The sequence below is a fragment of the Gasterosteus aculeatus genome, chromosome 21, assembly GCF_964276395.1.
Source record: "Gasterosteus aculeatus chromosome 21, fGasAcu3.hap1.1, whole genome shotgun sequence".
In the NCBI taxonomy this organism is placed as follows: domain Eukaryota; kingdom Metazoa; phylum Chordata; class Actinopteri; order Perciformes; family Gasterosteidae; genus Gasterosteus; species Gasterosteus aculeatus.
This window is the reverse complement of record NC_135708.1, coordinates 7,593,247-7,619,172: the sequence shown is the minus strand read 5'-3', so window position 1 is coordinate 7,619,172 and position 25,926 is coordinate 7,593,247. Positions and strand designations below refer to the sequence as shown.

Sequence of the window (25,926 nt, the reverse complement as noted above, 5' to 3'; positions counted from 1 at the left end):
AGCACTAATGCACGGTGCATTCTGTTACATTCTGTACAGTTCCATTCAAGTGGAAAATTCCTTTTCTCTATAATGTGTTTATAATATCATTCTTCAATAATAATCTATAATATCAATATTCTTCCTCCTTAATCTTTATGCACACTATTCCATGAAGACACTCTTATTCACGTATTTGAATTAACAAAGAGAGCACTGTCCAGATTTGGCTTAATCCAGCCTTGAGTTTTGTCAATTATGCTCACCCCATTCCCATCACTGTCTGCAGCCCAAGCAGAGTCAGTAGCAGGGTACCCATGGTCTTCTCCTGGATCTTTGTGCTTAAACTCCTGCAAAAAGAAGTCTTTGTTCGAACACTGTTTTTTCTAATCCTAATTTTATATTAAAACCATAAGATACGTTTAAAATTTTCTAAATAAAATCAACTAAAGGGGCCGCTGAGGAACCCCTCACTGAAATTTAAAAAAAAAAAACATTAGAAGTTAGAGGTTCGGAGACCAAAGAGTGGACTCCAAACAACAATGTGAGGATCGATATCAATTGTTCTGTGTTATCGTGAGGGATCAAACCGAACCATCTAAAAATACTAAATAAGAAAAGACATTTTTACATTTCCACCATCCAGCTACAAACAGCAAACGGTGCACTTACCTTTGAAGTGCTTTTGGGAAATGTTTGCCATAAAGGTCCTCAATCAATATTTATACGTATTTTCTTTCATTCATGTCATTATTTTTCAGTGTGTTTTTGTCCAACAGACCATCACACGCTCCTCAGTGATAGCTTGCATTCAGATTCAGGCTTTTAAATGCGGGGGATGAGTCGTGGGATGGACAGCGGCATCTCAACCTGCTGCTATTGGATGTAGGCGGCAAGGTCACAGCTGTAAGGGGAGGAATTGGCCACACCACCTTTGACAGACCCGTCTGCTGACCTCAGCCCCATTGAACATCACTGGGCAACACGGCCGATGGCGGGGGGCCGTGGAGCCTGGGCTACAGAATAAAGAGATATTTGTCAGAGCCTAATCCTGTAAAGAGAGGTGTTTTGGAAAGGATGCTGGGGCATTTCTTTAATGAAGCGTGTCAACAGACACTGGGACCAAAGCCTTTTAGAATCCCCAATATCCCAGGTCTGACCTCCTGCCCCTAGGCAGGCTCAAACACAGCTGTCACCACAGTATACCTAAGCGACTGGTGTCACAAGGGCTGTCTTTGGCGGTATACCAAGCAGAACAGCGAGTCCTGACTGACTTCCCGGAAAACTCTTCGTCACAGCCTTGGATACATTATGTTTCTTGATAAAGCAATGAGCTGTCTCACTTTGCTGGTTCACTGCTTTGTCATCACACGTAGGAGGAAGGCCGAGAGGCAGCGTTGCCAGGTGTGAGATATTTACAATATTTGTACAGTCCTTTGCTCTCTGTAAAAGCAATAATGCCAAAAGTGCCATACTATACGATTAATTAACCATTTGGTAGCTGCATCGTGTTAGTAGTAATTGTGGGCTATGATTTTGATGAACGTGATTCTCAAGAGAGAGCTGAGGTATTTATTAAACTAGATCCGTTTAGTGACTTTAATGTTTTTCATGCAGAATATGAGGGCTGTCTTTGGCAATTTAATTTTGTAATAATAAAAATTATAATGATGAACACAATAATGCAATAGAAAACTGCAGGAAAAGCAGGAAAAAAGAGTTTAACTCTGATAAAACAGTACAACAGATGAAACGAGAAAACAAATTGATATGATAACAATTTACTTATAAATCCAATTTTAATAATAAAGCAGGAAAGCGATGACATCGAACACAAGTCAGTCGGTAAAAATAGGTTTTATGAATTTGATTCAAAAGAGATTACTGATTTGGCAAGGCGTATCTCCTCATGCAGGTTGATCTAAAGCCGAGGAGCCCTGATGGCAAAAGCATGGTCCCCTTTAGATTGTAGCCTCGACTATGGAACAGCCATAAGGGCCTCAGCTGAGGGTCTAAGGAGCGAGGGGTCAACATTTCATCCAATGATAGATGAACTAAAAAACACATACCCCACACATTGCTTTAAAACATACGTGGACATTTGTAGGCGTGTCAAAAGGTTGCAATTACACTAGGGAGAGGAGTGTGGGGGAGGTAGAGGAAGATTGGAGAAGCGGGTTACCATTAATCTTATATTCATACAGCAATAAATTATCTAGAATAGAGTAGAGCCAAGTGGTGCTTTGTGCAAATGGACAATGCTAATATTTAGCAGGTATGAGGTTTTTCATGTTCGCCATCTTAGGTGGAACATTTGCTGATTAGTACTAAACTGGAAGTACAACTGAGGCCGATCTTAATCATTCATTTCAAAAGGGTTTAGTCATAAATGAAAGTATTGTACAGATTAAATGCTGACCTGATAGAGGTGGTAAATGAAAAGCTTATCTCGTATTATACAAGCTTATCTTATATTATTATGACTTGTTAATTTCACGTACCCAAATAGCCTCTTGCTTCCATGTTCATTTTCTATGCAAGCATACAGTTAGAACAGATGAACAAGCACAATAAAATGCCTTTTGAGTGTGAGGAATGGGTATTTAGGGAAGGCATTACAAAATCTGAAGGGAAAATGGTCATGCTCTAAAATTGAAGGACCATTCTCTTTAATGAAGAAATGACCAAAGGTATCCCATTTCATCCTGGGGGTGTCAAGAGGGTGGGGGGAATGCACTGGGAAGGTGCAGGTGATTGGATGCAGGAAGAATCAATCAGGGAGACGCAGACAATCACCCACAGATGTAAAAACACCATGCCAAGAAGTGAAGTCAACCCAGGGACATGTGAAGCAGGGGACTACAAAATACTGCAAGACATGAACCCACACTGTGATAAGGGGATGCATGAATGCGTACAAATGTATGGTAATCCATTGATTGCAAACGAGTGAATGAGGCTGAATTAAAAAAGTTAAGCATTTTTTTGTTACCATGTAACTGGATCAAACTCCTTGATAATTTTAGATGTGCTCCAACTCTTAGCAGAACTCATTTATTTAAATCATAGCCAAATAATGCAATTTGTCTCTGCCTTTACAAAATGTGTAAAATGTATTAATGTTTCACACTGCATTCATCTTTTGTATATCAACTTGGGTTGCTGTATTTTTGTATTGTCATATGTAATGTACTGTATAAATTGACTTAGTTAAAAGCTGTTATATAAATAACCCTGCCTGGCCTTATGTACCGGTTATTTCATCATGTCTACAGCCCGCTGTTGACCAATCAGCTTCCGTCGCTGCAGAGTACTGGGTTAAATATAAACCGCAGTCCATTGACTCGTTTCCATCATTAAGTTTTCCTCAATTGGTAAAGCAAGTTCACTGGACTGATCAACCTTGTTCTACAAATTGCACGAAGGACAAATCAGGTAAAGTAGCTTGCTGGCCTTTTTTTTGTAAAACATGTCTGCAATTTTAAACTTAATAGAATAGACCATTCTTATGCATACAATGTAATTTGTTATTTTTTATGTTACTAAAAATGCTTTTTATATTAACTTTTTTTCTCCACCTCCTCCTCCGAAGTACAACAGAGCTGCTATACAAGTTGCATATTTTAAAAATACTTTCTTTTATAAAAGGATTTCCGTGGCAGAAACAGTAACATAACGAATATCCTTTCATATCATTATTGATCTTTAGCTTTTTCAGGGCCCTTTAAGTTGGGGCCCAGGTTGCGTTCATCGATATAATTTTTTTAAATTAACGCAGCTTATTTCATAAATTATGCAGCAGAAACTGGAGCTGCAGGGAGATTACCAGACAGCAGAACAAAGGGCAATGTCCAACAATGTCGTCTTTGCTCTGAGTGTCTTACAGCAGACACTGATAGATCTTGTGGAGAAGTAACCTGATGTGATAAAGAAAATAGAAGAATTGCAATCCAACTGGGATGAGAAGAAAGTATTTATTTGAAATTCTACAGCAGAGAACGGACAACTGTTGGCTTTCAATTCTTATGACTTGGAAAAGTAGGAACAGCATTCCTGTTTCCGAAACTGCATTTAAGATGTGGTGCCTTTTCAAGGATGATAAATCATGCATGAATTAATTTAAATTACCAATTTGATTAATGCAGGATAATCTTTTTTCATTACATTACAGCCATGAGACTTCTTTGTCTACTGCAGCTAGTGTGCTTGGCTAGTTGTAGTGGTTCCAGATCGAGAGACTGGGCTCATCATGGTGCTCCCATGTTTGCTGACCTCACCGTACGTGAGATGAAAGCTGTCCGGGCCTACCTGCATGGTATCCCAGAGCTGAAGCTCACCGCTGCTCGTAGCAAGACCCTAATGAAGAACAGCATCCTCCTGATGGAACTCCATTTGCCGAGGAAGCATGAAGCCCTGAAGGTTCTGGACCGTGGACATGCCAAACCCCCACGTCAAGCCCGGGTGATCATCCAGTTGGGGAACCAGACCAATCCTAACATTACTGAGTACATTGTAAGTCCTCTGCCATCTCCAAACTCCCACGAAGTCAAGACGTTCAAGGGAGGTAGACCTATCCGCTTTGAGTCTAGGCCTATTACCTCCGCAGAGTATTCCCATATAAATCACATCCTTGAGAAGATCACTAACAAAGCTCACAAACTCCTGCTTGAGACCACAGGGGGGTTTTCTTTCACTAACTGCTCTGACCGCTGCCTGACATTCTCAGACATAGCCCCCCGAGGCCTGGGTCCAGGTGAGAGGAGAACCTGGATCATGTTGCAGAAGTTTGTCGAGGGCTTTTTCATCCACCCAGTTGGATTTGAGGTACTGGTCAACCACCGGGACCTGGATCCAGAAAAGTGGACTGTCGAAAAGGTCTGGTACAACAGCATGTACTTTGACAGTCTTGAGGAGCTGGTAGAAAAGTATGAATCAGGAGAGGTGGAGAAGTTCAAACTGCCCAATCATGACGATAATGACCTCTACTCCACTTACATCCCACGGGGTCAAAGCAATACACCCACTAATATCAATGGGCCAAAGCTCGTTGAGCCTCAGGGACATCGCTATCACATTGACCACAATTTTGTTGAATATGCAGGGTGGTCTTTCGCCTACAGAGTCCGCTCATCAGCTGGGCTTCAAGTCTTTGACCTCCGTTTTAATGGAGAAAGAATTGCCTATGAGATCAGCCTCCAAGAAGCTATTGCCTTCTATTCTGGTGATACTCCCGCTGCCATGCAAACAAAGTATATTGATGCTGGCTGGGCAATGGGCAGCTCTTCTTTCGAGCTAGCGCCTGGAATTGACTGTCCAGAAATTGCCACCTTTGTTGACCTGTATCACTACTTTGACACGGACAAACCTTTGCAGCATAAAAATGCTCTTTGCATTTTTGAGATGACCACTGCTATGCCTTTGAGAAGGCATTTCAACTCCAATTACAAAGGAGGGTACAACTTTTACGGGGGCCTGGAAAACACTGTGCTGGTGCTGCGGACAACCTCGACGGTTTACAACTATGATTACATCTGGGACTTCGTCTTCTACCAGAATGGGGTGGCGGAGGTAAAAGTCAGCGCTACCGGTTACATCCATGCCACTTTCTTTACACCTAATGGACTTCACTATGGTACCAAGGTGTATGACTATGTGCTGGGAAATCTGCACACGCACCTCATCCATTATAAAGTGGACCTGGATATTGCTGGTGAGTATTCTGGCACAATTACCTAATTTTCAACATCTGTTTTAAAGCAGTTTTACAACACCAACATTTATTTTGAATATTCACCCTAACATACCGAGCAACACGGTGGTATGGTGGTTAGCACTATCGCCTCACAGCTAGAAGGCCCTGGGTTCAAAGGTCGGTGCCAGTACAGGGTGTGCCCTGTCACCCGACCAAGGCAACCTGGGATAAGTGGTTTATAAAATGACTGACTGATCCTAATGTACCTTAACCATGATGTATGTATGATAACCACATTCCTTTTCCATATCGCAGTGGCCATGCACAGATATTGTAGAAAGGGATAACTGTAAATAATGCCTCCGATAGTATTTGGAAACGTAACTCGCTGTTATGTAGAGAGTGCTAATATTGATGTTTTTCCCGACGAGATTGGGAAAACTCACAGAAAACTCTGTACATGCGATGGATGGACAGGCTGCAACTAAGTAAACCTTCCGTTGTGGTCTTTAAAGAAAAGTGGTGACAAATTATTCCCTTTACATAAACTCTGAAGGTTGTGAAAATAAATGATAAAAAGGTTACACAGAAACTTTTATTCTCTTTTATTGGTGCACACAAGATAACAGTGTTTTCTGGACTTTACCCCTTGATAAAGAAAAGCATCAAAGCCTAACTTGACAAGCCTGTGTAGCTTTTCTCTGTGTGATTGTGGCTATCTGTGATCTGGCCTATACGCTGTATAAAAGTCAATCCCCATACATGAACGAAGACCTCTCATGCAAAAGCAAATGTCTTGTATGATTATACATATACTATGACTCTCAGAAAACTGCTTACACCTTGAGATTTAATTTATCCTTATAAATCTTTGCCTTCTCTGTGACTCAGGTCGAGAGAACAGCTTTGAGACATTGGATCTGAAGTATGTCAACTTTACAAATCCGTGGAGCCCAGAGAATTTCGTCGTCCAGTCCCAACTCCAGCGGACAGAGCGCAAGACCGAGCGATCTGCCACTTTTTCCTTTGGCAAAAAGTTCCCCCGCTATGTGAACTTCTACAACCCCAATGAGAAAAACAAATGGGGAGACAAGAGGGGTTACCGCATTCAGTTTAACTCACATGCCCACAGTGTCCTCCCAAGAGGCTGGAGAGAGGAAAAAGGCATCAGTTGGTCAAGGTAATCAAATATGTCCCCTTTGGTTCGTAGAAAGAAACATGAAGTGTAGAGTTGAATATCCGCACACATCTATTTGTAATGATTGACCCAATGGAGTGGGGCTAAATACGTTTTTTTTCATTATTTTTGAAATTAATGATTTAAGTGGCTGAGGTGTTGGCAGCATTGTTACATAAAAGTGATTACTGTTCCACCGCAGGTATCCTCTGGCTGTGACTCGTCACAAAGATAGTGAAGCCACCAGTAGCAGCATTTTCACCCAGAATGATCCCTGGGAACCAGTCGTGTCTTTTGAGGACTACATCCGCAACAATGAAGACATAGTTAACCAGGTACACGCGTGGAATCCAAAATGCACATGAAAGTGATGATTTCTTTGGATTAGATTAAAATCTATATTGTTATCACAAAAAACGAGTAAACAAAGCTTACTTTTTTCAAAATGTTGGACTAATCTTTTTTAAACTGTTTTCATCAAATTAATCTAAACAAAATGAAATCTATCTTTAACAAGTCATAATAACTTGAAAATTATCAAGTAAAGCTGAGTATAATCATTAACGGTATTGGTAGTTTTTTTAATCTGGTATGTTAATAACGGCGGCACGGTGGCGTGGTGGTTAGCACTGTCGCCTCACAGCAACACAGCAACTCCGTCCAGTGGCCTTTCTGTGTGGAGTCTGCATACACTGGGTATCAGGTTAATTGGGGACTCCAAAATTGCCCGTGGATGTGAGTGTGAATGGTTGTATGTCTCTGTGTTAGTCCTGCGAGTGGCTGGCAACCAGTCCAGGATGTACCCTGTCTATCGCCTGAAGTTGGCTGGGATGGACTCCAGCCCCCCTGCGACCCTGCGTGCAGGATAAGCAAAATGGATGAAAATGGATGGATGGATGGATGTGTAAATAACAATTAAAAATGGTACATAAAGTCTCCTTTTTACGGGTGTAAGAATTTAAAATTCACTAATGGACAGCGTCCTGTGCTGTTTTAAACGGTCTCTAATAAATGTAGTTTACATTTTGGGGGTGGGGGTGTTTATCTGAGAAGTTTAGGTTTCCTTCACGTCATCAGTTCTGGTCACTTACTATCATAATGACTCACCAATGCTGACCTTTTCTTCTGTTTGCACTTTTAAGTGGATAAAAAACCCTGCGTGATGTTTCTAAATAAAAATCCAAAGTAATGTTTGCTCTGGTGTGTGCAGGACCTGGTAGCCTGGGTGACGGTGGGCTTCCTGCATGTGCCTCACTCAGAAGACATTCCCAACACGGCGACGCCCGGTAACGCAGTAGGCTTCTTCCTTCGGCCATTCAACTTCTTTGACGAAGACCCTTCCGTGGCATCCAGAAGCACTGTCATTGTGCGTCCAGGATTGGACGGCAAACCCAAAGTCCAGAAATGGAAAGCTGAGGTCATAGATTACTGTGTGCCAGACAAGCCATTCTCTTACAATGGCACATATGCAGGAGTCTAAAGAGTATTTTTTTGGAGAGGGGGAAGGGGAGGGTGGGGATGGTTCAGAAAGAGTTTTTTCATCTATAATATCATCATCTCAGCATAATCACACTTGAAGTATATAGTACACAGATGTATTCAATGTCACAACCTCTAATGGGTTTTAAAGATGTAAGGATATCTATGTAACAGAAAAATAACCAAGAACATTTTAAAAAGGGAAAAAACATAGTCATACCAAAGAAATCTGTTTTCATGTTCAATTATTTAGCTGCAAACATTTCTAAATCTCATAAATGCACATATCCAGTTGCATTCAGTATCATTACACATGAAACAGTAAATCCCATGTGTACAAAACATACAGATTTCAAGTGTATCTTAATGTTAATGCACCAAACTCAAAGGGGGAGTGGGTCACCAGGGGCCTTGAGGGCTCCTCTAATCCCATGTTTGGTCTCCATGGCTGTGTTTTAGTAGCAGCAAGCATCCAGGATGCAGGATGCTCAGTATCCGCCCTGCTTGTGGTCAAATGCAGCTCCCTCAGCAGGCTCCTCCTGCCTCCACGGGGGGAATGTTTTCCATAGAGAGACAACAGGCCTTACACAGCAAACAGCCTGGTTCCGGATCCTTCCGTGCAAACAGTCCAGGATACCACCTGGCCCCGTCGCCTGGAAACCTAACATTAACAACATACAATGTGACACAATGTCCAGAAGAATCAGCATCATGTGACGGTTTTGTCTCATATGTATGCATTCTTGACATAGCAGTGGCAACCAAATAATGAATAAAACAGATGAACTGGTTTTCATCATAATGTGTGTTTTTGATTGAAACCTTTATTTAACAAACAATTATTAATAAGTACAGGTCCATCTTAGACCCCAAACAAAAGATAAATGCCCAAAAAGGAGGTGAATTTTGCATGGGCTGGTTTTGTTTGACGGGTAAACAAGGAATTCTTAAGTAACGTGAAAGGAATCCAGACACTGTCGTCAGGACTTTTCCAATTAAAAAAAACTTTTTTATAAATGTGTGCCCATGTTTTACAATATACATAGTAAAAGTCCGATAGCATCAGAGCTATGCACTTATGAGGGAATGGACAACATTGGGAGAGAGGACAAAATGTGAATTGGGTAACAAGCATTCCTATAGTTATTCCCATGGCAACTATGGGCTTGATGTCACAACAGACAAGCTATAGACAAACAGTGAAAACACGGTTCATCCATTCTCAACGTCTTGCGTGTACAAAAGTATCCAAATAACTGTGTGAGATTGTATTGCACTCACACTGCAGTGAACTCATATAATTCCTGTGTTTCCCTCTAATCTTCTGGTGACTTCTTATTGCAGTCAAAAAGTGCTGAAAAAATATTGTTGGAATAAGCGCAAAATCTAAAAATGAATAGCATGAATAGAACATATGTGTTTTACAAGACGGCAAAACATACACTAAGTCATGGTATTCGGATAACAAAAGTAGGGAAAGCTTTAAAGAACCCCAAACACAATCAAAGACAAATATTTTAAAATACTTCATATTTCTTCTCAACAAATACCTCTAGTGCAGTCTGTCGAGGATGAAAACCTGTTTGGGTGACTGGATTTGAAAGTCTAGTTAGTAAAATAGATGGGGCTGTGCTGCCATCTAGTGGTTTCTTTAAAGGTGTCTATTTGTAGACCGCAAGTGTACAATGGAAACTATGTCACCCAGTCTTTATTGTCTTTGGGGGACCATAGAGACAGATATTAATCTCTAAACAACATTATTGAAATCTCTGAAAATAATTTCGAATCGTTATAATCGTTATAATATTTTAGTCAGTAGTAATCTCTAACAAATGGCATGCCCATTTCAGCATTAACTATAAAAACTATAGATAAAATTTAAAAAGCTATTCAATTAATCAAAGATATGTTCATATTTCTTTTTGTCATTTATAAATAAACAATGATGACTACTGCGTAAATTGATGTTGTCCAAAGTCAAGTCCATTTGACCATGTGACAAGATGACTGATAATGCTAAGCACAGCTGCAAGCCGAGCAAGCAAGTTGCAAAAAGTTATGTAAGGGCCCTTGAAAATAGTGTGTAGCGGGGTCCCTCGGTATCACCTGACCCAACTGCCCAGAGCAGTGTACTAAAAAAATATCATCCAGTTGCAACTATCTTTTAAGAATATCACCACATTGTGACGGTGGATTTTTAGTACTTGACTTTATACTTTTGCTATGTTGTTTTAATTTAGAGACCAAACGTGTCGGCCTGCATTTTAGTGCCTCCCTTCCAACGCCTAACTAGTTCATGAGGTCACACGTAACCTATGAAGATTATGACATGTGATCATGGCAGTCTTCAAAGCATTTTGCTGATTCAGCCTAACCCAAAGAAAGCGACAGGATTCAGCCCCTCACACCGGCTCCTGATGTAGTGTCCTTCCTCCTTTGCTTCCCGCCTTTCTTTCTTAGTTCATATTTTCCTCTCTTTTTGGAGTTGTGTGACTTTGCTCCGATCATCCATCCGCTTTCATCAACAGATGATTAACCCCCCCTTTAATTAAAGCCTTTGTGTGACTTGGCTGTGGAAATGTCACATGTATCTAAATGAGATATTAACACTACATCCTGTTCAAGATGGTCAGCTCTGAATATTATGTGATAATGACTCAGCCAAACACAAGATTATTTCCAGTGCATGATAGAAAGATGTGACGATTAACACATTTGTACTTGGGGTATTATTGGATAAGATGTCCTGCTTATTGGATAAAGCTCTGACCTTTATTTTCTGCCTTCTAATTCACGCCCCCTTAACCATAACATGTAGAACGATGTCATGTTGAAAATGTTCCAAAAGAGATAGCGGCATCATTCTGACTCTAAATCCACAACTTTTTTTCTTCTGGTATGATTCCTTATGACATATCGTTTAGGTCTGTTTTTTAAATTAAAAATCAATGTTTAATAATGGATCAAAAAATAATAAAGGGTGTGTTGTGGTGACAAACCTCCCTACTCGGCAGTTCCCCTCAGCGCCACAGAGGATTTATCATTAATATCTACTGTTACACTGTAGCATCACTCATTTGGTTTTGGAACCGAGCAGAACCAACTTCGAACAGAGTATCGTGTAGCCTACTCATCAGGAACAAATATATGAATGCTTCGCGCCGTTCAAAAAAGTAGTCTTGGCTACATTATTTCCCAATCCGTTTTCGCGAAAAAGCGCTCCAAGAAAATACATGTGAATAAAGTTTTTTTTGCCAAAGTTGAAATTTTTTAACTATCAACCATCGACACTGTCTTGCGAACACCAATCAGAGATTCTCCCCTCGCCATCACCGTCGTCCTGCTATCAACGCGTGAATTCAGACAGGCAGGCGCCCCGCCGCTGAGACTGAACGCCTGTAAGTTAGTTGGTGTCCGACGTTTGTGTTAAACAGACTAAAAAGTCTCTGCACAGTAAATCCCATGTGTACTTCGTGCCGGACCACTTCGCTTTAACAGGGACACATGCTACTGAACATAGTTCAGTACATTGTTGATTGATGTGTTTATGATGCACCCTGACAAAAGAAACTGGTACCTGCTTTAAATGTTAACCTGCCTGTTTTAATGTTACGATCGACGGTGACACATGGAGTAGGGAGGGTGCGCCTAACCGCCGGTAACTGCAAAGTTTGTGGTCTGAGTCCCGGCTGCCCCACGTCGAAGTGTCTCTGAGCAAGACACCCAACCCCTTTTTGCTCCCAAAAAATGTAAAAATCCATGGGTTAAAAATACAATGTAAGTCGCTTTGGATAAAAAGCGTCAGTTAAATGTGTCAGGATGCAGGCAGGTGGGCTTCCTGCATGTGCCGGACTCAAACGAAGACTTTGAGAAAACAAAAGACTTTAATAGTCAAAAGGCAAAAAATAAAAAGGCCAAGGGGCAAATAACGCACACAGGAACCAGGGCAAAAAGGCAGGCAGGAACTGGGAACATCGAACAATCAACAATGACGCGACCAGTGACAAGAGACACACGGCTTAAATACACTAGGGAGGTGCAGGTGATTGGACACAGGTGGGAAAAAATCAGACAATCATAGGGAAAGACAGGACAAGGCAGGAAGTGAAGTTACCCAGGGAGACAAGAGGCAGAGAACTACAAAATACGACAGAAACCACACCGTGACAATATGACCTGTATTGTAATGATCATAGAGAGTAAACGTTAGTGCAGATGGCTTTGGTTTTATATTTTGATTCGGTTACATTCATGTTCAAGTTGAGATTAACAAGAAATGTTTTAACTGCTACTGTGTACTGTTTTTTGAAAGCAACTTATTTGTTTAAAGTGTTTGCCCAAATAGAAGTGTGCTATACACGCAAATTACAATAACATAACGATGTACTGTTCAAAATCATGCCATTAATTATTAAGATTAAAATTAAAAATCCTTTATTGATCCCAGTGGGGAAATTTCCTGATACATTTTCCTGCACGACATATAAACAACATAGAGGGAGCACTCTTTCAGAGGTTGTATTCATTCAGCAGGAGGGAAATAAACAGAAACATTCCATAATAATAACTAAAAATGCGTGGAAGTGCATGTTCCTGCATGTGTCTGCATGTACATGCATCTAAAGGGGTGCATGGTGGCGTGTTACCCTGTTGGTATGCCAACCATTCCATTCCTCTTTGTCCCCCCTCTTAAAATAGCTGCCACCATCCCCAGCAGCAGCTGATACAAAACCAAAAGCAGACAAAACCGAGAGATGAGGGATAGAGAAAGAGCAAAAGGATCACGATCACCTCACACGTCCCCACGTCCCCACGTATGTACAGGGTCTCATATCGAAAATATATGACATGCGAAAGTAAAAAATCATTTCAGGTTGGTCAGATTTGGTTGGTGTCAGTGAAACATGTTCACTGAGTGTGAGAAGTGAATGTATTTGAAGTCATCATCCCTCCTTCTACACAGTGGCCATTACATGTATCCGGTCCCCACAGGCTGGAGACTGGCCTAAAGGGAAAGAGTAGGAGGCACAAACGATGACAAGGAGGGAGGGAGGGAAGGCACAAGTGGATTTGCGAGTATTTTCAGAACCCAGACTGAGGGTTGTTTAGATCCAGTGTCTCGTCTCGGAGAGCCTCTCCCTTAAAGCCTAGTATGATTTTCAGTGGACTAATATTAGAAATATTGTTGCAGCCACACCCTCTCAGCTACACTGTTATTAATATACTCTTTTAAGACCATCAGTGTTGTGACCAGTGCGGGCTGGACAAAAGAGGGCAATGGGGCGTTGTCCCACCTGAGCGTCGCTTATTGATCCCTAAATCAAAATAAAAGATATTAAATTAATAAAATGTGATTTTTTGTCAAAAAAGTAAAATATTTGTGACAAATGTACCCAGTAATATCCATATAATACTACGCACGTCCTGTCTTCATGCACGTTTTATCTGCGCTAGGGGCAATCTCAAGATTGCCCGCAGAAGGAGGGTCTAAGAAGCACTTAAATAAAACAATGTTACATACAATTTAGCCAATCAGCAAGCAGATGAGACGACTGACATATGTAGAGCACATATTATATCATATTTATAGTTATATATATATATATAAATGTATATATATATATATGCACACAGGAACATGGGCAAAAAAGCGCACCCGAACCCAACTTTTTCCCCACAGGTGGTGATCCCATGGGAATTTGAGTTCCGGGGTGCTATGTCACTCCTTCGGGCTGTGCTGGGAAGCCCGGCAACTAGACGCTCACTGTCGAGTGCCCCGTCTGGGTGTGGCTCCAAATGGAGGCCCTCGCTTCCTCGGGTCTGGGTAGCTCCTTCCCTCTTCCACTTTTTCATCAAGTCTTTTGAAATAAAAATAAGAAAACGAAGCAAAAATAATGAATAAAAAGAACAGTACACATACATATACAGCAAATTTAAAAAATCCATAATATTATGTTTTGTCATGTTAATTGTTTAGCTACTGAGCTGTAGAGACCACGGGGAGAGATTGACCCGTGTTAACCCAGCCAATCCATCCGGATGTCCTGTGACCCCAGAGAGGCCATGCTGGATGTGTTTATACCCAATCTCATCTTACAATGTTTTACCAACAAAACCACTTAGGTTTAACAAAAACATGAGGTACATATACTGAAGGTAAAAAGTAAATATTTGAACGTAAGTATGGAGAGTACATCCAAAACATCACTAACTTACCATTGAAATCACTCAACAACACATTGGGACTCGGACACCAATCTGGGCATTTTACTCAACAATAGAAATATGTTTCAACATGAGGACTATGAAACATTCAATTTTGTAAATCGAATAGTTTTTAAGCTATGAAAATAAAGTCCAAAAGTCACGCTCAAGCTGCCTGGCTGTCGCTGACTGCTGACTCCTCCAGCTGTGATTCACCTGCATTCACGTTTGCTGTCACACACACTTGCACGCTGATACACACTCACAGACACACACAACACTGGCTCAGAATTGAAAGTGCCCTCATAGTCTCACCCACACACACACCAATCCCTCGTGGATGGGGCGGCCCGTGGGATCTTGTTACTAACAGCGAGCCATCTGCACGCAGAGGAAAACAAGTGTCCCTTCCTTCTCTGTGATCAGGAGTGCTCAGCTGCAGCGTGTCCTCCCCTGTGTTTACTGCCAAACATCCACACTCATAGTGGTTTTACACATCCATGTAAAATAATATTCAAATATTTAATTAATCCGCCTCAGGTCAAACCAGAGATTGTAAGATTCCATATGGGTTAAAAGGTCTCTACAATACGTCACATTTTTATGAACAAAGAAAATTGCTCAGTTTTACTGTTTTTAGTAACTTTTGGTAGTTATTTTGCACTAGCAAACAAACTGCCACCACCTGTCGGCTGAACTGTTCGCCCAATCCCCCCCTCAAATTGTAAACCTAGCTTAGATATAAATTCTTTTTTACGAATATTTCAAATTTTGAAACTTTTTTTTTATTGAGGTTGATGTAGATAAATATTGACCTGCTCACAATCAAGCCAAATGAGTCAAAATGATTTGTTTTGAAAGTAAACTATATTCACGTTTAATCTATAGTGCTAAAAACAAGGATAAGTATCCTCAAATTTGCATTTAAATGCGTTTCAACCAGCTCCTGCCACTCCACCTCAAAACATGTCTCCCTTCTGGATTAGTCATTTCTAGAATTACTTTCTGTATTGAGTTTGGAATGACAGCCAAGAAGCTGACTTGATGTCTGTGACATGAGTCACTGCCATCCTGGTGGGGCCTGGTTCTGCTTGGAGGAACTTGGTTTCCTCATCTGATGGTTCATAATCAGTACCACAATAATCCAAATTGACCTCAAGATGGTTTTCGTCTTCAGACACATAGTCCTCTATTTCACTGTTGTGATCAAAGATGAGGTCCTATTTTTATTTTTGTTTCTCATGTTGTCCTTCAGTAAGCTGCTGTGTCGTATGTACTTGCAGAGTTTAATGTTGATCAAAGCAACCCTCTCATAGGTTTCATCCCTCTCCTGCTAAATGTGGGCCGGGTTTTCCCAGAGGAAAAATAAAAGATCCCCTGTCAAAGTCAAAACAGTATTTGTAATTCAAGTGGGGTAATGAGAAAGAGACTTTGTGTGTGCGTAAGATTGGGATGGAATATGGTGTGTGTGTAATGGGTGAAACACGGTGGGAGGGAGTCAAAAATACTTCTCACATTTTCAAAGAAATAAATGGTGTAAACTTGACACATCTGACCTAAACCATCCACTTGCCGGATCAAATTGAGCCAAACATCATCTCTGCAATATGAACCTACAGGAGAGGGGGGGGGTTGAAAATACCTTTTTATGTTGATAACGCCAAGGCTAGCGGAATAAAAAAAAGTACTGACTGGGGAGCAAAATGACACAGCAGAGGGGGCACCCATTTCACAATAAAGGCTTCCCCTTTCATTTAGCGCTGACCCATATACTCAGAAGCTCTGGGCACGCATCGCTGGCTCCAGTATTCACCCAAACACAGCTGAAGGGCTGAACCACCGTGGAAACTACACCGGCCTACTACCCGCTTTGGAGGTAGAAAATTGTGTTTAATGAAATATTATTCATGAACAAGCCTTAGAGAAAACATATACAGATAATTGAAAGCCTTTTTACTGAGGACTAAATGTATCTAAGCCCGGTAACCTGACAACAAGCTCAGTTTGCTCAGAGGACGGTCTCTATGACAACAGGTTGTGAGGAGACTGTTTGTACACTGCAATCAGTACTTCTAATGAGCCAGGACTAATCGTGTGAAATACAGTCAACAGCACCAAATCTGCTCCTTTCTGTCCCTTCATGTGTCTTATTCATTATTATTCATTCATTAATCATCCTACAAAAGCCAAAGTCAAACTTTTAGATTATCAATAAAAAGTTGGATTAAGTAAATCCAAATTATGAGACATTTTTGTGAAAATTAATGACAGTTAAATTGTGTTTTTTTCAATCATTAGGTTGACACGTTCATACAAACATGTATATAAGAATTATATATTAATAAATAAATCATCAATCATCAATCATCGATCATCAATCTAATGTCACAGTGCTTTGCAAAAGCACAACACATGACACAACGCGTGTCCCGTTGTTCTGTCCTCACTTCAGAATTGGAGTTTCATCATCATTACTGATGATGAGGAAGGCTCAGAGATGTTTGCCATCCCCAAAGCAATCTGCATTGCATTTTGTCCAGCCTGAGGTCACGCTGGCCTGGTGTTGAGTTTAAGTGAAGCAGCATGGACACGGAAGATTACAAGTTACGTTGTCAGCCCTTCGACTGTAGCCACACTTGGAACTGAAACTTTGTCTGATAGAGAAATTTTCCGTCACTCTTTGGTCGTTTTTATCAGGAACTGAGCTGTATTGACTTTTACTCAACACAGCCCCCACCCTACTCCACTCCCAATGCCCCCTCCCCTGGTTATCCAACTGTCCTGCCAGCTGTCTATTTTAGATGTCCACGTAAGACCCTCCAAGCAATTACTGTCTGAGTGGCCTCCTGGAGTTCAACCACAGAAAATGGCAGCGTATTTGACAAGGTTGGTGTGCGAGCTGAGAAGCTAAAAATACACCCAACAATCAGGGATGGTTGGAAAACTGTCTTTAAGACATTTAAAGCAGAGAAAAATGTGTGTTAACTATAGCTGTAGTCCCTTGGCAATAATACACTATACATAATTTGCATCTCTTTGATGTCATTTTGTGTCTCTTTGCTGTCGTTTTGTATCTTTTTGTAGTTGACTCTTTCCAGTAATTTGTCTTCATGGCTATTTAACATCTCCTTTATTTTGTGTGGTTAAGGAGTTATTTTGACTATCATTAATGTTGCTCTCTGTGGTCATTCAGTCTCTTTGTGTTCATTATGTCTTTCTTATTGGACATTATTGGAACCATTTATTCCAAGGTGTAACATACCAATATTGTCATGGTGAGGTGTTGATAAATGACTAAACTGTCACTGCTTTTAAAATTGGAATTATTTATTAAGTTTCCGTGACAGCTATTGGTAGTGGAGGATGTACAGAGGGAGTGTTAATTAGTCCATCATTTTGAGACCATCGTAGAAGCTTGTTATGAGTTTACTGTGGCATACCCTCACAAGGGCTCCACTGCAACCGCAGGGGACCAACTCAAGTGCATCATTTTAAAGCCATTATCAAAAATGAATATATTTTATATATACTTTGGAGTTTGTGAAGTTTACCCCAAAACATTCTAAGATAATGTAGGTGTACCGGTTTGACATGAGTTAAACAATATTTGATGTCTGGGGAAAATACTTTGCTGGAACAGTATAAGAAAATCATTTGTTTATTATTCCATATATTAAAAATAATTATTGGGAAGGCGTCATTAAATTGACGCACTTTTTTTGATCGCTCAATGCCCTGTTTAGAATCAAGCACTGTGATTTGCTTGCCGGGAGTGATGAACAGCGCTCCTTTGCCTTTTGAACCAATGAGAGAAGGCGAAGGGCGGGGGCGTCTCTACTGTAATCAACCCTCGGATCAGCCCGTGAGCGCGTGTGTGTCTGTGTGTGTTTGCTTGTACCGAGTGTGAACCTCACATCAGGCTGCGTGTGTTTTTCTCCCTCCAGTTAAGGTACGACAAGAGGGAAAAGGACATGGGCGACAGATTTGTGGTGGTCCCGGTGGAAAAAGGGGTCGGGGTCGCCGGCGTGGGGCAGCACTCGGAGGCGGTCGTCGCTGACCCGGCGCCGGAGTCCGTTGGCAGCGGTGGCCCCGCGGAAGAAAAAGTGGCGGGGGAGGACTCCGTGTTCGAGCCGCCGGGGGACCCCAACGTCCAGGTGCCTATCTTGAAGTACAACCGAGAGCCCAACAAGTATGGTAAGTCCGTCGACCAGTCACAAACTCCCGGTGTCCCGCTTCTTATCTCTGTGATCCACCGGAGGATTAATTAGCCGCCGCATTTCACTTGGCGTGTTTGTGCTCTTCTAACGTTAAGTTACTCAGCGAGCATTTTTCGGATGAAAAATAAACGACGATATTAAAAATCACGTTGAAATGTGGTTCTTGTATGAAGACGCCTACAATTAGACGATGAACTTTCTCCTGTGAACCATTTTTAACGTCTTTTCAACGTTGGCCATAGATTTATTTTGAACGTATTTTCATCGCATAATTGCTCGCTGGGAACTTACAAGTTGCATACTTCACAGTTATCATATCCTCAAACAGCACAAACGAACACAAACAATAGGAAGCCAGGTGTAAGGCTTCCCCAGAAATCACAAGGACTTCAAGAGAGAAGCAAAGTTGGTAATTGGGGTTTATGATGACAGTAATAGTAAAGTGACTAATGATAACAGCAGACGGTGTGTTAGAAGCCTTAGATTTCTCAGAACCCTTGTGTGTAAAATATTGTCTTTAAACTAGCTGGCAGCATTGATTTGGGCTTTACGCTCCCTCCACTTTTAAGTACAAGAAATCTCACATACCAGAGTCAATTTTGTTAATTTATTTAATTGTAAACAAGACACTACTCATCTGTAACTTATTGCATTGCTGGAGTAACATGTTCAGCTCTGTGTATTACACAGTATCCTACTTTACAGTTTTTGCTTTAGCACGCAGTAACTTACACTGTTTTGGCCCTCTTGTTTACACACCACAACTTTCAATTCAATTCAGCCTGTTCCTCATCAAAACTGTATTTAGCTCCCTTTGCTTGTGTGTTTCTGATATAAAATGGCCAAGAAAAAATTGTTGTATGGGTACAGCATCACTCCATGAAGCCAAACGCATTAGCAACACCAAACACGCAGAAAATATTATGGGATGTTTACCTTTTGTCCAGGTCAACATGCTGAACGTCCCGAGCCAGCATGTTACAAGCTAGCACGCTAATTAGCAAACTTCCTGCGTTAACGCTAACTGACATTAGTTTACTAGAAGGAGCAGCCTAGCCTAACTCACCTGGGTGTAGTATGGTATCCAGGTGTGCTTCATTAAAACACTCGCATACTTACGCAGTATGCGTAGCCTTGGATTTATCAGCCCGTTCATGTCGCTCTGCTTCTGTAGAAGCTTTGTCCCGTGCTGCACCTGGTGGAAGCTCTGCAAGTGTCTTAAGAACTTTTACAGATGTGAGCAGAATTATGTATTTCAAAGTTATGTTTCAAACTGCCTGCATTATTATGTCCTAAAAGCATCTTCTTAACAATATACCGTTACATATTTATCACGGTTTAAGTGAAATATTAAATACGTTAAAATCACATCCTTGTGTAGACCAAATTTAACCGACCAGTTATTATGAAAATCATAATGATAACATCATCTCTCTTTCAACCGTATGTTACAACAGAATACATTATCAACAAGTGGGTTTTTTTTGGCACATTGTTGTGTCTTTCACTTTTTAGCCGGTTTGAAAAGACAATAAAATTAGACGATTTCAACCAGATGTCAACATTGAAATTCCGTCTAGTGCTCACTGGGAATAAGGTTAATGTTGTTATGTGTTGCCAAGCGTTGGTTTTCTCTTTTTTTAGCCTTAGTACTGAAGACTTGTGACTATGATTAGGGTCAGTCACCTCTTTTTCTCTTTAAAAAAAATTGTAAACAACCTAACATGAGTCTTAACTTGTTAGTCGCTTTGGGTAAAAGTGTCAGGTAAATGATGAATGTAAATGTCTTAAGCAATGGAGAGAGCACAACATAATCAAATATTTAGTTGAATATCCTGTCATTTTAACGAGCTGTAGGGTTGAAATCAGGAAACATTTATTACCAAAATATGTCAGACATACACAGAATTTGACTTGACAGTTGGTGTATAACAGCAGACAGTTAGACAATGAACAACAAGACAGATAAGACGACCTAGTGCACGAGGAATAAAATAGAATATGGATAGGCTATGAACTAGTTTAAAAATAAAGGAATAAAAGTTAAAAATAAAAAAGTAAAAAATGAAGTGCACCAGCGAACAGATAACCATACTCTACATAACTGTTGTGAGTGTATGTGAAAGTGACAGGTGTATGTGCATGTGGAGTGTGAAGGGAGTGATCAGTGGAAAAAGGGATGACACAGTCGGCCAGTGAGGGACCCGGGCTCTGTTGATAAGCCCGACTGCCGGCGGGAAGAAACTGTTTGTGTGGCAGGAGGTCTTTGTCATGATGGACATCAGCCTCCTGCCAGATGGAAGGGGCACAGTTTTTAAGCAATTTTCATCCTGGTTTGTCATCCTACTGGGTTCCCTACTGTGGGACTTTATAATGTGAAACATGGCGTAGTGTCACTGCTGCGGTTTTATCATATTTCAGGCTCAGTCTCTCGCTCTGAACAACAGTTATGCTGCAGTCTTGATTCCGAAGCCTCGTTGAACCAGTTGCTCATGAACAAATTGCTTCTATAGCAACAGGTTGAGGGGTGGAAGGTGGTGGAATAATTTCCTGGCACGGCGGGCCATGCACTGTGAGTGAGTGTTTGTGTGTGTTTGTGTGTGCATAATCTCTTTGTGTATTGATTTATGTCGGTCCTTGACCAAACTACATCTACTGATGGGGATTTAGAGTCCTGAAATGACATGAATAATAATGTGTCACATTTCTTAAACAGTGTTTACAGGATGTTAGATGAAATAGAGACATTGATAATGTCATGATGTGGTATATTTGATATACTACTATAAAGTAGGCTACCTCTGAGCGTTAAAATAATGAAAAGGGGAAATAATTCAACCACTGCTCTTGTACAAGGTGATGTGTACATCATGGGTGAAGACACTAAAAGTGTTCCCATCTGTTGCTTCATTTACAGGACAGAAACTTTTCCTCCTCCATAGTGCACGGACAGTTTACCAAATTCATCCAGGATCAGATTAGGTTTTAAAAAGAGGACTTAATGCACCACAATCAAAACATGACTGATAGCAGGCAGGCAACTTGTTTACCCGTAAACTATTTCTTGATATCTGCCTAATTCCTGGGTGATGCATTTGTTAACCATGGCAGATTATGACTGTAGAAGAAGTTTTGATAATGGACACTCACAGAGGCACCAGCTCGTAGGTCAGGTTATATCAACAAGGATTATTTAGGATTACTCATTTTAAACTTCAAATTGTTGCATCTTAATAACAATAAAAAAAAACATTTGATTAAATTTGAACCTTTCAAACGTCAGTTTTCTCTTTTTTTAATTCAGTTGCACTAAAACTTCTAAACCGTTAACTTCATTTGACGAGGGTTGACTTTTCTTTTTTTACATGGATTGAGTAATTAAGCTCCTTGAAGAAAGTTAAAGACCTTACTTTGGAGTTTTATGCTGCTGATTTCCTTTAAAGGTACCCATTAAGCAAGGACACTTTCCCGCAGCTAAAGTAAGATTGGACCAGCACGCATTCTTTTTTTAAATCTTACTGTGTGGTTAGTGGTTTTATCCTCATATTGCTTTATTCATTCTAGCCCACACGTAGATTAAACTCTGTTCACATTCAGTTTATCTGAAACATCCAGTTTCTCCACATTCCTAGGTCACTGACGAACAGCGTGATTGGGTTTTATAGAATCAATAGTAAAATATTTTCAGGGTTAGCGCAACAGGAAAGTTGTGTTACTCTTGCCATTGAGGTTGCTCAACACATGTATTGGAGGAGATTAAGTAACGAGCCGTAAAGAGGAAGAAGAAGTGGAACTCATAGAGAAGAAGATGGCGTTGTATGAATGATCATGCCTTTCTGCTTATTCCTTGTTTTTTCTGTGTGAAGCAGAGAGGAGAAGGGGAAGTAAAATAAAGTCATGAGAAAGGCTTAATGTATAAAGTATATTGTAGGAATGTATGTGTTTGAACAAGTTTGGCCTGTAATCATGTCAATCAGCAAAAAAAGAAACGTCCCTTTTTCAGGACTGTGTATTTCAACAATAATGTAATAATCCAAATAAGTTTACAGATCTTCATTGTAAAGGGTTTAAACAATGTTTTCCATGCATGTTCAATTAACCATAATCAATCAATTAACATGCACCTGTGGAATGGTCTTTAAGACCGTAACAGCTTACAGAGAGTAGGCATTTAAGGTCACAGTTCTAAAAACGCAGGATACTAAAGAGACTTGTCTACCAACACCCAAAGAAAGATGCCCAGGGTCCCTACTCATCTGCGTGAGCGTGCATTAGGCATGCTGTAGGGAGGCATGAGGACTGCTGATGTGGCCAGGGCAATACATTGCCATGTCCGCACTGTGAGACGCCTAAGACAGCGCTACAGGGAGACAGGAAGGACAGCTGATCATCCTCGCAGTGGAAGACCACGTGTAACAACACCTGCACAGGATCGGTACATCCGATATCACACCTGCGTGACAGGTACAGGATGGCCACAACAACTGCCCGAGTCACACCAGGAACACACAATCCCTCCATCAGTGCTCAGACTGTCCGCAATAGGCTGAGAGAGGCTGGACTGAGTGCTTGTAGGCCTGTTGTAAGGCAGGTCCTTATAGGACATCACCAGCAACAACGCCCCCAATGGGCACAAACCCACCTTCGCTGGACCAGAAGGAGTGGCAAAAATGGCTCTTCACTGATGAGTCACGGTTTTGTCTCACCAGGGGGGATGGACGGATTTATGTTTATCGTCGAAGGAATGAGCGTTACACCGAGGCCTGTACCCTGGAGCGGGATCGATTTGGAGGTGGGGGGTCCGTCATGGTCTGGGGCGGTATATCACATCACCATCAGACTGAGCTTGTTGTCATTGCAGGCAATCTCAATGCCTTGCGGTACAGGGAAGACATCCTCCTCCCTCATGTGGTACCCTTCATGCATGCTCATCCGGACATGATCCTCCAGCAGGACAATGCCACCAGCCATACTGCTGGTTCTGTGCGTGAGTTTCTGCATGACAGCAATGTCAGTGTTCTGCCATGGCCAGCAAAGAGCCCGGATCTCAATCCCATTGAGCACGCCTGGGACCTGTTGGATCGCAGGGTGAGGGCTAGGGCCATTCCCCCCAGAAATGTCCAAGAACTTGCAAGTGCCTTGGTGGAAGAGTGGGGTAACATCTCACAGCAAGAACTGACAAATCTGGTCCAGTCCATGAGGAGGAGATGCACTGCAGTACTTCAAGCAGCTGGTGGCCACACCAGATACTGACTGGTACTTTTGATTTTGAGCCTCCCTTCGTTCAGGGACACATTATTCTATTTCTGTTAGTCACATGTCTGTGAAACATTTTTAGTTTGTGTCTTATGGTGTTGACTCTTGTAGTGTTCATACACATATTTACACACATTAAGTTTACTGAAAGTAAAAACAGTTGAAAGTCAGAGGCAGTTTCTTTTTTTGCTGAGTTTATAATGGGATTACATGAAGAACCTTCAGGGTAAAACAGATGATCTGTTTGAAAGGGATAAGGGTCCCTAAAACATGGTGGATTTAAAAGTCTGCAACACTCTGCAAAAGTAAATGTCAATCTATCCTTTTGACAGGTCAAGACGGCAACCTCTGTGATGCCAATCATTTAAGTTCCTCAAAGCTGCATTCTATCCATTGACCATCAGGGGGCGACTCCTCTGGTCCTATAGAAATTTATGAGGGAATTACTTTTTTTCTCTCTTGATTTATTCCCTCAGTAAACATACATGTATGGTCTCAATCTCTAGAGTCAAGTCAAAACACATTTTCATTTAGTAAACTATAGTCCTTTGAGGGTGATCCAGGGCGGCACTAACTTGTGATTGGCTGGCCGCTACCACGTTGCTGTCCGTCCTGGTAATAGTCTCTTACATGGTGTGTTTTTAAGTTCATAAAAGTTTTGATTTTCTTACTACTGCCCGTTGCAGCGGAGGCACTTTGGCAATAATGCATTGTCCCGATGAAATGATCCTACACTGTGTGGTGTGTGGTTTGTGTGTGCGGCAGGCAGTTTACACACTGCATGAAAAGTGAAATTTTCGTCCCCGTAAACGCCCGGAAATCTCCCTAATTTCCGACAGTTTCCGACAATTTGCAACCCGCGCACGTCGCGTTTGTCTGTGCCACAAATTGTCGGAAACGAACCATGACGTAGGTGGAGAGCTGCCGGAGGTGCGAATGGCCCTAATTAGCATATGAATGCAGCGAAACCGCGGGTGGCCGAGCCGAGTGGGCTTGAATATCCTTACTCCTTATTGGATGAAACCACAACTTACTAACAAATAAAATCACTCGTGATTGGCAGCAAAACCACACCTGGGCAGACCAGGCTTGAGTTTCCTTGTTCATGATTGGATGAAACCACAACTTCCAATCACTCGTGATGGGTTGGCAGATCTGTCGCTATTGGTCACCCGTCTCATTTTATTTATATATATTTCTATATTCATATTATGCTGTATATTCATTTCAATGTTATCCTATGTAGGCTACTACACTATTATTAGGATACCAACCAGGACATCAATGAATTTATAGAGAAAATGAACATTTTCCACATGTTTATGCAAAGAAAGAGCTTTATTAACAACACACAAACAACAACTACATACAAAGTGAGGATCTGCCCACACTTGGGTAAAGGCGGTTTAAAAAACTACAGCTCAGTAAACTGTCCGTTTGCCTCCTCGGGGTTGTAGACCGTCACTGGTGCCGTGTTTTCCGAGGCAGGTCTGTTGTGCAGGCGCCTAATGTGCGTGGCGACTGTACAATCCACCCCGAGACCCCGCCAACAACGCCATCCTCTCCGTCCGACGTGAGCTCTACGGTGGCGGATTTCCAGAGTTCCAGCTCGTCATCAGCCAGCACACTTTGTCTCGATTCCAGCAGCTGTAAAAACAACAATGAATCAGTACAGTGCGATGCGTATGGACACAACACATCTATCAATGCGCCTGAAAAAAGTCAGCAAATAAACTCTGACCCTCTTTCTTCTCGCTCGACTCCGCGCTGAATCCTTCGCAGCTTCCACCCGCAATGAGTGTTCCGGCTGGGAAAACCTGAAGCTCCTGCGTACAGTCTCAAAATACCTCTTACAGGCGGCTGGAAAACAATTAAATGAGTGTGGTATGAATACAAAAAAATCAAACGCAAGTCACAGTAAC

The 25,926-nt window shown here is 41.4% G+C and overlaps 3 protein-coding genes and 1 pseudogene across 7 annotated transcripts in view; 3 read left to right on the top strand and 1 right to left on the bottom strand.

The window, feature by feature from the left end:
* sspo (SCO-spondin) overlaps window positions 1–385 on the bottom strand; it is an 85,446-nt gene extending 85,061 nt beyond the window's left edge. Inside the window, 1 exon segment of the mRNA XM_078097029.1 lies at window positions 246–385. Coding sequence (XP_077953155.1) covers window positions 246–298 — 53 coding nt within the window. The 5' untranslated portion in view covers window positions 299–385.
* A 2,953-nt stretch (window positions 386–3,338) lies between these two features.
* On the top strand, window positions 3,339–9,134 carry aoc1 (amine oxidase copper containing 1). The gene is made up of 5 exons (XM_040167617.2): window positions 3,339–3,414; window positions 4,151–5,689; window positions 6,563–6,851; window positions 7,051–7,183; window positions 8,059–9,134. The coding sequence occupies exons 2-5, from the start codon at window positions 4,153–4,155 to the stop codon at window positions 8,326–8,328; spliced, it is 2,229 nt and encodes a 742-aa protein (XP_040023551.2). The 5' UTR covers window positions 3,339–3,414; window positions 4,151–4,152; the 3' UTR covers window positions 8,329–9,134.
* An 8,211-nt stretch (window positions 9,135–17,345) lies between these two features.
* The window catches only part of slc12a7b (solute carrier family 12 member 7b), a 59,335-nt gene continuing 50,754 nt past the window's right edge, over window positions 17,346–25,926 (top strand). For 3 of the 4 annotated variants that reach the window (XM_040166744.2, XM_040166742.2, XM_040166741.2), the window contains exon 1: window positions 18,279–18,725. In XM_040166744.2, the coding sequence (XP_040022678.2) occupies window positions 18,503–18,725 (223 nt within the window). In that variant the 5' untranslated portion in view covers window positions 18,279–18,502. Of the gene's footprint in view, window positions 17,418–18,278; window positions 18,726–25,926 lie in introns of those variants that run through there. The other variant, XM_040166740.2, reaches the window with a different exon arrangement.
* On the top strand, window positions 22,880–25,905 carry LOC144390483 (uncharacterized; annotated as a pseudogene). Its single transcript, XR_013454523.1, has one exon. The product of XR_013454523.1 is annotated as an uncharacterized LOC144390483 (transcript).

What these genes read in the sequence shown, in the direction of transcription:
- aoc1 (XM_040167617.2), top strand. Translation starts at nt 4,153, where the DNA reads ATGAGACTTCTTTGTCTACTGCAGCTAGTGTGCTTGGCTAGTTGTAGT. An exon ending in AAAGGCATCAGTTGGTCAAG is followed by an intron (nt 6,852 to 7,050) that starts GTAATCAAATAT and finishes GTTCCACCGCAG; the next exon opens with GTATCCTCTGGCTGTGACTC. An exon ending in ATGAAGACATAGTTAACCAG is followed by an intron (nt 7,184 to 8,058) that starts GTACACGCGTGG and finishes TGGTGTGTGCAG; the next exon opens with GACCTGGTAGCCTGGGTGAC.